This window comes from Aedes aegypti, chromosome 2 (genome assembly GCF_002204515.2).
Source record: "Aedes aegypti strain LVP_AGWG chromosome 2, AaegL5.0 Primary Assembly, whole genome shotgun sequence".
In the NCBI taxonomy this organism is placed as follows: Eukaryota; Metazoa; Arthropoda; class Insecta; order Diptera; family Culicidae; genus Aedes; species Aedes aegypti.
Window position 1 is genome coordinate 112,731,153 of NC_035108.1, and position 11,040 is coordinate 112,742,192.

At 38.9% G+C, this 11,040-nt stretch overlaps 1 protein-coding gene across 2 annotated transcripts; it reads right to left on the reverse strand.

The window, feature by feature from the left end:
• Positions 1–754: 754 nt before the first annotated feature.
• LOC110675929 lies at positions 755–2,710 on the reverse strand. 2 transcript variants are annotated; one of them, XM_021842005.1, is made up of 3 exons: positions 2,562–2,710; positions 2,121–2,497; positions 755–1,270 (listed from the first exon to the last, which is right to left on the reverse strand). In XM_021842005.1, the coding sequence occupies exons 1-3, from the start codon at positions 2,617–2,619 to the stop codon at positions 845–847; spliced, it is 861 nt and encodes a 286-aa protein (XP_021697697.1). In that variant the 5' UTR covers positions 2,620–2,710; the 3' UTR covers positions 755–844. The 2 variants fall into 2 exon arrangements, with proteins under 2 accessions (XP_021697697.1, XP_021697698.1); XM_021842006.1 differs by having other exon boundaries at positions 2,121–2,510; positions 2,562–2,708.
• Positions 2,711–11,040: the final 8,330 nt, after the last annotated feature.

Here is an 11,040-nt window from a genome sequence, read left to right on the forward strand (position 1 = left end):
AAGAAGGATCTGACAGTTGAGAAATAGATTTTTTAGTTTAGTCTCAGGTGGATTCACGAGAGAATCCCAGTTCAATCGGAATAATCCAAGACATGTTTCCGAAAGAATCTCAGAGGGGTGTTTGAAGAAGTCCCATGGAGTTTTGCGGAAGAACTAGTGAAGAATTTCTGAGAAAATATCAAAGTGATTAATATGATAATTTCAGATGGATTTCCAGAAGAAATCCGAGGTGCTTTTGTAAGAATCCCCGAACGATTTCTGGAAGACTCTTCAAAACATATCTATAAGAATTCCAGGGAAGTTTTACGGAAGAATCCCGAAAAGATTTCCATAATTTAATTACTCAAGAGGGTTTTCCGGGATAATTCAAGAGGAATTCCCAGGGAGATGTTTGGAAGATCAGAGAGATAACTACATATCATAATTTCAGAAGGATTTCCAAAAGAATCTCAGTGGATTTTCAGGGAGTCCCTTAGCACCGCAACTATCATATTAACATATTAGTAACATATATACGCCACGTACACTAAAGTTACAAGAGTGATGAGCAATGCTAATGCATAATTACAAACTGCGGCAAGTTGAGAGATTTATAATAACATAAAATAAAAGGATCCTCTACCGACCAAGAATCAAACCTAGACACCTTCAGCATGGCTTTGCTTTTTTTGCCGCGGACTTAGCCACTGCTTCCACAAAGCTTATTATTGCAGTTTCTCACACAAGAACGTAAAAAAGAAGTCTTTTTGTTACATTAAAATGTCTTCTATTATCATCTTAAAACTATGAATAACAAGCATAAAACTTATACCACTTAGAGGTATTCGTCCGTGTGTCAAAAATGTCAATTTTTCTCGGACAGTGCCATCCGATTCGATTTTCCCTTAACCCTATTGGCCACCATATTCTTACCTACGTAGACATTCTCCTTGCTCTTCCCGACCACCCGACTTGGCTCTGTGCTGCGGAAATAATTTCTCAACATTTCATGCGCCGGCAGTACGACACGCCTCATGTCGATTAGAGCTGCCGGACCGGCAGAACTGGTCATCGTGTTGGGCTTTCCGTTCGTTGCAACACTGCCCTGGATCCAATAACGAATGTTGATAGCATCGATATCTTCGTAGTCTTCCAGCTCTCGTTGAACGGTGCATTGTTCATTACTCTGTTGTCGACGCGCTTCCCTGTACACCAGGTACTCTTCAATCGCTTCTTCATCATCCGTAGAAATCCAGTCCGGATCGATACTCATGTCCGATGAAACTGTGTCCTAAATATTGATTTTAATTTAAATGTAGAGCTGCTAACAGGTCTCTTTTTAAAGACTTGCTCACTATTTTACTTCAAGTCACTAGAAAGTATCTATTCTATAATGGAAGGTATCTTTTTTAATCAAAATGGTCTCATTTTTCGGTTTTTCTTAGTAATGAAGCCTGGTACGGAAGTTTAGATGCTTCAAAGAATTCTTGAGTGACCCTTATGCGATCATTCTCCAAGATGCTCTAAGGGAAACTTAGGCGGCATCCACAAATTACGTAACGCTCTAGGGGGTGGGGGGAGGTGGCTCAAGCATTACGGCTCATACAAAGAATTTAAATTTTTCATACAAAAAGCGTTACGAAGGGGGGGAGGGGTCAAAATTTTCAAATTTTAGCGTTACGTAATGAATAGACGCTGCCTTAAGGAATTCTTCTAGAGATTGCTCGTGGAATACTTTCAAATACTCTTCCAGGCATGTCTCCATAAATTTCTCTAAAAATTTCTCACGAATACTCTCATATATTCCTCCAGAATTCATAAAAAAAATGTTTACAAATATCTTCAGAATTTGCTTCGGAAAATACTTTGAAAACCAGCGCATTTAGGAATTCACTGTTAGCAAGATAAGGAAAAAAGAGACTTTAGAGACCTTTCATCAAAAATAGAGACCAAGTATCTAGAATTATATCAGCTACATCCTCTGAATTCCTGTAAGGCCTTTGGTTGGCTTCTGTTCTGTTTCTTTTTTACAAGCATAAGGTCTTCAAATTCTTTCTCAAAAAGTTCCTATCTTTAAGACGCTTAGCTTGTACCAGCCCTGTTTAACGTTTGAAATTAAAAATTAGATAGAAAACTCTTACCCCACAGCTAATAGTGTCCATGGACTGGCTGAAATCAATCTCCTTCGTTGCTTTGGTCGTTTTCTTCTCGGTCACTGCACCGATTGATTCCTTATCTAAATCCGTTATGTCCATCGGATCCGTCGAGTGGGTGTAGTCCATCAAACCTGAAGATTCACCTGAATGTTCTTCCATCGAATCGTACAGTTCGTTTTCCTCTTCCTCATCCAAACCTTCCAAATCCGAGTCGTACGAAGTGCTGTCCAGATCGTCGTCGGATATGTCGTAGAATTCCGAATTGAATGAACCATCTTCCGAGGCGGGTCGATTTCGTTGGGTCTGCATGGGGACCTTTGTTTGCGGCCGTTGGTTCGTATCACGATGTCGTTTATTGCCACCTTGTAGAATCACCTAAAAGCCAGCTCAAAACTAGTCACATTTTACCATATTAACATAACTTACCTTTGCGTTCTAGTTGGATTAACAATTTCATGCAATTTGAAACAAATAAACTACACATTACATACTAAAAACGGTCATCAAAGATACACTAGCCACACTCTGCCGGAGGCCGGAGCGAACGAAAATAAAATCTAGAGGATCTAAACAAACTACAGTGACAACAATGCCCAAAGTACCATAATAAACAGGTACTGGATTCATGCAAATCTCGCAAAAATACAAAAATATGTACACGGAGAAAATGGAAAACTCTTGTTAGCATAATATATATTATATTTTTACCTTAATATACTTTTAATCATTGCATTGAATAAAAAATATACTTTGCGATAATATGTTTTATACATTCGTAGTCATTTCTCGCGTAACTTTTCAAAACGTCCTAAGTAACAAATGTAAACAATTCGAGATTATCATTGCAAATCATTTGCGGTGCACCACTTAGCAGCACACTAGAACACTCGTTCTGATATATTAACAACAAATTAATCTATTCAAAGCTTAACAAAATGACCAATGTTCAAAACTGCATCGCTTTTAATCAATTGTTACATTGGACCTTTGATCAGAGAACCAACCACATGTCCTATGTAACATTTATGAATAAACACGATTCTAATGTTACATTGGACATTCCTGAATTAAGCTTTCTAATGGAGTTTAAAAGGTAGAATGAGTTGTAGAAGCGTGTCTGAGACACTACTTAGATGCATAGAATGCCATAATAACTGCTTCTCAATCATTTCAGTCGATATTTTCCGAGTCGCACTGCCTCGCAAAATTGAAAACGCTCAAGTAACAAAAAGAGAATGAGTTACACAAAACTGTATTTTGGTCTTTTTGCCAAACCATATTTTACCGTTTCGCTGGATTGGATCAGCTGCAACTTCTCTTTTCATATTATTAGCGCATTGCGTGCATATAGGAGAATGATATTGAGCACAAAATTGAGCATCATGATGTCATTGTATCAATCTGATTCAGATGCATGGTCGATCAAGCATATAAATATGCTTCCCGGCAGCAACACGAGCAACGTACATGCGCGACTTGCTCACACATATTTGCAGAGCGATCAATCACCGAAGAGAGGAGAAGCTGTATGTATTTGTTAGACGTGGGCTCCTTTCTCGAGTTCCTACAACAAGATGGACGGCGTCGTCATCGTCATCATTCCCCACCGCAATTTCTTGTTTCAACCGACGGCTGGTGTTGATTGCAACACAGCCGTCACCACCACCACGTCATGCAGTGGGAAACTCTCACATGATCATGTGGGCGAAACCGTCATAAAAACGGGGGGAAATCAGTGAGAGAGCAAAATGTCCTACATACAGCTCAACGTTTCCCCTCCTTCTGTTGTTATGGCCGGTACGCTGATCATAAGTACTGTGCAAGAGGATAGGACAAGAAACGGTCAAGGAATGATTCCGCTACCGAAATTACTTGAGCTGTACGCTGCTGAGAAGTAGAGCTGATTTCATAACGTCAGTAACGCCTGCTGTACAAATCAAAAGAAGCTGTCACTTTTCCGAACGGAAAAATGTTCCGCTAAATTATTCCGCAAGTAAAAGTGACATTTCGCTCATACTGAATCAGCTGTCAAAATTACTTTGGTAAAAAGGAGAAATTTTACTTGAGTGATTTACGTTTCAGGTCCGTACTTGGCTTTACATAGGACACATAGACGGATGGGAAGAAGTAACGTCGTGGGATTGAATGAATCAAAACAAAGCACAGCTGGTGTCTCCGATTAGCACACCGCAACAAAATGTCGATTATCAGCGTATTGAGTGCATGTAGGGAAATGATATTCAGCATCATGATCTTATTGTATCAATCCGATTAAGATCCATGGTCGATGAAGCATATACATATGCTTCACGGCAGCAACACGAGCAACGTGCATGCGCGACTTGCGCACATATATTTGCAGAGCAATCATTCACCGAAGAGCGGAGAAGCTGTATGTATTTGTTTGGCATTGGTTACCTACAACACAATCGACGGCGCCGTCATCGTCATCATTTCCCACCGCTATTTCTTGTTTGCGCCGACGGCTGGTGCCGAATGCAACACAGTCGTCACCACCCGTCGTGCAGTGGGTAACTCACACACGAACAAGTGTGGGCGAAACCAGCATTGAAACGGGGGAATATTGAGAGAGAAACAGTGAGAAAGCAAAAAGTCCCAAATACAGCTCAACGTTTCCCCTCCTTCTGTTGTTACATAGGACACATAGACGGGGGGAAAAGTGACGGCGTGGCATTGAATGAATCAAATTGTTGTTGTTCGTGAGAGACTTTAACCCGAAGGTCATTCGTCTCTTCTTAAAATGAATAAAAACAAAGCACAGCTGGTGCTTGCGATTATCACACCGCAACAAAATGAGCAGTTCAACTTGAATGTTGAAGCAGTTCAACGCACGTGGATACAAAATGAAATAAAACATGATTGTTGTGTGCTCAAATCAAAATATCCGATGTTACTATAACTGAAACAAAATGACAGAAATGAATGTCCAATGTAACAATTGTAGAAACAGAACGACCTATGTGATTTATCCTATGTACATATTTTTGGTCAAAACGTCCTATCTGATGTTTTTATAGATTTCAGTGTAATTTCCAAATAAATTGACAAAATTTCATTTCATACGTTGAACTCTATTACACTGCTTCCCTCTACAAGCAACACAGTGGGGAAAAATTGTTTCATTTTGATACAGTTTCAAAATATATTTTCACAACCTTCAAGCTCGATTTACTCGAAATGTGTGAATTGTTAGATAGGCCGTTTTGAAAAGTTACGCGAGATTTTGAGAATTTATTATTACCTGAGCTTTTTGGATACCCGAATTCATTCTTGAGACTTTGCCAAATCAGCAATCAGCGATTCAGACATTTTGTTTTAGTGAGTCCTCATGTTTTCGAGCCAAGTGATTGTGAATTACAAAAATAATGTTGGTTTTCACGGATTCATAAAATATATCATAAAAGATGCCGTATCAGCCGACGGTGTCACTCTCGTTATTTTTTTTTCTACATTCAGCGGTTCCGCGATTGCACTTATCGCAGTATTTTTGTTTATTTAGAAGCCTATCCAAAACTTCCGGTCGTTGGATTTGGAGTTCAATGCGGCGCTGGAAACGAAATAACAAGATCTTCTCAGCTGGCAGATCCTTGGGAAGAACTAAGCAGTGGATGTAAATGGACCGGAATTATTTCATTTGGCTGGGGTCAATTAAGAGCACGCCAACAAGTCCAAAAAGTTGCGGCGGCTTCTCACCGTTTCATTGTCGTGGTTATGAATTCAGAAAAATAACGGCAAGCGACACGACATGAGGCAACTTATGAAAATAATTAAAACGTATTTTTGAACAAACACATTGTTTTCTTTAGATTTAGTTTGTTTTGGTTTGTTTGTTTTTTTTTCAGGATAAAAACATTGTTTATCAGATTTGTTGAATTATTCTTTTTTATTATTCGAAAGGCTTATATTCGTTATAAGCATGCTCATATATAATTGCCGTTTATACTAGCAATGCATATTGCTTTTTAATTCATTCCAATGAGTGAATAGATCAAATATGGTTTTAGAATGGTATTTAACTTATCTAGTATTTTATTTTCTTAGCGTGTATATGTAAAATGTACACTCAGGCAAATGGACTATCGATAAACATAAGAATCCCTTATGAAAATTCGCCACAAGAAATAGGATTGAAATTCATAAATTTGCCTTATGAAACCAGAATTTGAACACAAAAAAACCTTTTCGTGGCAACCTGGAATCGAACCAAGAACCTTGCGATCGATAGGCCCGAGCGTACACCACGTGCCTATCGACGCCTTGATGTGGAGTGATGCTAAAACGATACATAAGGCGTTCGTATTGCAATAATCGTTCCACCTTTCATAAGGCAAAATATATGAAATTCGATAGTCCAGTTCGCTGCGTGTACTAGTCTACGTCGGTTGACGAAAATAAATAAATAAAGTGCGTAAACGTCAAACACGAACAAAAACGACGCGAGCGCTGCGGGTGGTCGATTGACCACCTACCATATATTCGAATCGATCGTTAAAAAGTTGGTCAATGGACAGCATTGAGAGTGTGACGTCTGTTTGTCTGTGGTTGCAAGTTTATCGTTAAACAGTCAATAATGAACGCACTATGTACGGTTCAAGGAAACCACAGTTTGGAATCGTCATATCTTAAAATCCAGATAATATAGAAACTTGGGGTCTTTATTAAAGTTGTTCTGGAGGTGAAGCGCTATCTGATGTTACCTCATTTAATTCAGAATTTTACCGCTAGGTGGCACTAGTGGGCATGGAAGTTTTACTTTTGTTTTGCAGATATTTCAGGATCCTGACTATTTAGAAGGATGTCGTCTTCGGCAAAGTTGTTTAGTAAGTTAAGGTCTATCATTTTTCGAGCTAGTTGATTCAAAATGTTGCCACTAGGCGGCGCTAGTGAGCATGAAACTTTTGTTTGCAGATATCTCAGGAGCCTGATCACTTAGAAAGATAGTGTCTTCGGCAAAATAGTTCAGTAGCTCAAGGGCTATCATTATTTGAGCCAAGAAATAGGGTATTTTTCCACCAGGTGGCGCTAGTGAGCATGAAATTTTTGTTTTTCGGATACTGCAGAATCTCTACTTTTTAGACAGGCACTTTCGGCAAAGTTGTTCAGAAGCTCAGGGACTCTCATTATTTTGCAAAATCTCGAACTTTAAGGATTAAACAAAGAAAGAATTTGAGTTACTGAACAACCTGCCGAAGACAACATCTCTCTAAGGGATCAGGCTCCTAAGATATTCGCGAATCAAATGTTTTATGCTCACTAGCGCCACCTAGTGGCAAAATTTTTAATCAACTAGCTCAAACAATGATAGTCCTTGAGTTACCGAACAACTTTGCCGAAGACGTCATCTTTCTAAGTGGTAAGGATCATGAGTTCTGAGAAACAAAAGTTTCATGCTCACTAGTGCCGCCTAGTGGCAAAATCCCGAATTTCTTGGCTATAATAATAGCCCTTAAGCTACTGAACAATTTTGCCGAAGACGCCATCTTTCTGAGTGGTCAGATTCCTGGGATATTCGCAAAACCAAGGGTGTTGTACAAAGTAAAACGCGCGACTACTCGCGTTACAAAAATTCGCGCGACGACCGAAAGGTTAAATGAACCCCAGGCATTTGTAGATTATATAAGAATACAATTTATCAAACAATTTTCAAGAATACAAAAAAAAAACGTTTAAAAGTCGTTTTATGACGTGTTATGGGTCATGATTTAAGCCAAAAATAAAATCATTTTGATTTCCTAGCTAACGAAAAATTCACAAAATTCCAAAGTGTACTACGATGCCACGAACTACAACAACCATGCTCTATCCTCCTAAGATAGAAAAGCAGATGGTTAAGCTTGAGTACTGCACACAAAATCGATCAATTTTGATCCCAGAGAGCCACAATTCAAGTTTCGGTGAAATGAAATGAGTGAGTGAGTGCGAATCATTTCACCGAAACTTGAATTGCGGCCCACCGAGATCGAAACTGTCGGATCCCATGTGCAAAACTCAAGCCCAACCACCTCCTCCTCCATCTAAGGAATACAACAGGTCCGTCACACTCGGCTTCAGATTGGGTACCACTTCTAGTACTGCATTCGGTCCCTCGGTACTGCAAACGGTACCCAAGTTTGACAGATCGCAGTACACTTTTCACGGCATTCTAGATTTTGCCATGTGCCATAAAATTTTGGGTAACTACAAGGGACATGGGGGTCTTTAATTTGTCTTTGAATACAACGCACAGTTATAACAGTTCATGGCTTCACAATTCGAATTTCGGGGAAAAGAGTCTTGTCAACACTGGTTAACACGATAACTGTAAAATAAATGTGGAACATTTTCATGATTTGAGTGAAATGCGGGACATTTCCAGTATCCAGAAAAGACCGCAAGAATAACCACACTAGTACAGCGAGGGTTCGCTGGTTGGAACACGACTGCCTTCCATCTAGCGAATCCGACCGGTTAGTTGGAACGACTGACAGCTGGTGAAAATGCTTCATACTAACTCATCTGGAGAGTAAATCGTCACGAAACGCACATATACATAGGCATTTGTTCTATATATGAAGACTTCAATGCGACGGTACTCAGCCGTCAAAGTCAGTTTGACATTTTCTGTTGACATATGAGTGCTTTTTAGTTGGAATATTTTCCAACCAGCGAACATCCAACAATCGAGTTATTCCATGTAGCGGACCCCCAACGAGCGAATCTCCACTGTAACCACACCCTGACAATTTTTTCAAATTCTAGTACTGCAATAACTAACCGTATGTGATGAGTTCTCATTGCGGTCGTCGTTCAAATTTTGCTTGAGAAAAACTCCAATCTCAAACGGTAAACATTTTTAACAATCCGTTGTTGATACGGTTGAATCCTAAGTTGAATGTGGTTGAATCTTTTAAAACATTATTCGTTAAGGTTGAAACATTACCCAGGAATGCTTCAGCTAGTGATCCTTTATAGTTTATGGTAAGTAGTACCATTTCGAATGTGATTTTTAATTGATCACCATTGTTGGTGATGTTCCGACGAGGTTTGCAGATATGTGGGTAGTATCTAACTTTCCCGCAGGAACTAAGAAAAATTTGAAATTTTGTGATATGGCAAATGTACCAATAGTGGTGCATCTAAGGGAAAACCGCTAAAAGGGTTCATTCCAAGGGGTGGATCACTTCTGATGCATTTTGCTCTAATGCATACATTTGATGCATTTAAATGTACATTCACTGCAAACTCAAAATGCATGGCTTGCTCCAACGTTTGGTTGTTGTTTTTGTCAAAATGTCAAAGTCATTTTTCCACAAACATGAGAAGAGCAGCTTCCCAACCAACTTTCCCGCAGCCAGACGGTACAGAAGACATCTTTTATAGTAGTTCCAGCATTTCCATAGACTTAATAAGAATAAGTTTTGAATATCACAATTTGAGCAACAGCAGTTGGATAATTAATACTAAGAAAGAATGTACTGCGGGAAAGGCGGATTGTTGCCGAGCTCATCAAAGGACCAAACCTGCCCGGAATAGTGGAATATATATTATCAGTTTCGTAAAGAAATTAAAAATGAAGTTCGTTGATAATTTAATAAAAATCAATGTAAGATACACAACTTTGGAAGTAGGGCGCATCGGAGCGCATCTGGATGCGAATTGAATGCTTCACTTCCGTATTTGGGTATCTCGCTAAAATTCCGAGAAAAAAAAAAATACTTCGACAACACATAGTTTGTATTGCTTCACCGCGTCAACAACGGCTTTGTTATTCGAAAGTGATATATACAAAGCAGCAGATCACTAGTGAAACTCCTTCATTTCAGAAAATGAAGAGGTCCGTAACGTACACTGTTGAGATGAAAGAAGGCTGTTTTCACCCCAAGTTAAACATCACAAAAATTTGTACGCTCCTTCAAAGTGTCATAGCAGCTCAAGATTAGGTCGAGTCATGATGGTGTCTTCGGTGCACTTATTGGGCCGTATGAATAAAATGTAGTAAAGTTGAGTTTACTACAATCTCGGTAGTAAACGCTATATGTGGAACACGAGTGGAATATGTTTGTGTCATTTTCCTTTCTACACCTTTCGAACATACTACAAACAACGCGTTGCTATGAATAAAGGTAGCATTTACTACAAAGCTACTGGTAGTTAGCTTAAGAGGTTGCTACTCATGCTTTGAGATTGCGAAATTGAATAGAATAATTTACTTTTGAGTAAAAATCATGGGAAAACGATATGAGTTTTGATATTTCGGAAGGTATTTTGAGTTTTGCTTAGGAGTTCTGAGGTGACGAAAACATTCGCCCCGCCAATTCTGAGATTCCGGTAAGATTACGTGTGAACTCTGGCATTACGATAATCATGTTATTTTCTAGGAATTTTAGGATGTCGGTAGGAATTCAGATATTTATAATGTAATTCTGAATTTTACGTGTAAATTCTGACATCTCAGATTCTCAGATTTCCTTTGAAATTCCGGAATCCCTGTAGGAACATTGGGATTCCGATAGGGATGTCGGATTTTTTATGATAATTCTGGAAGTTTAAATACCATTCTAGGAATATTGCGGAAATATTACAATTTGGCGCCCAACAAAAATACATTTATAACCCCATTTGCTTCCTTTCTTTCCGGAAGGGGAGGTAAAAAACAGTGCCCTGTTTGCAAGTTTCTTCGTTCTCCAAACGAAGCTGCAGTAACTAATAGAACTTAGTCAAAACTATCGTGCATTTATAACGATGAATTGGATTCTAGAATGTACAGATTTCATACCGGAATCGAGATCAAACCCTAGGAATTTTATTACATGCGTGCGGAAATGTTAGTTTTTTTTTTCAATTTAGATCGAATTATTTAATCCGATTTCAATAAACCTAGAATAACCAATTTTCAGAATCAAGA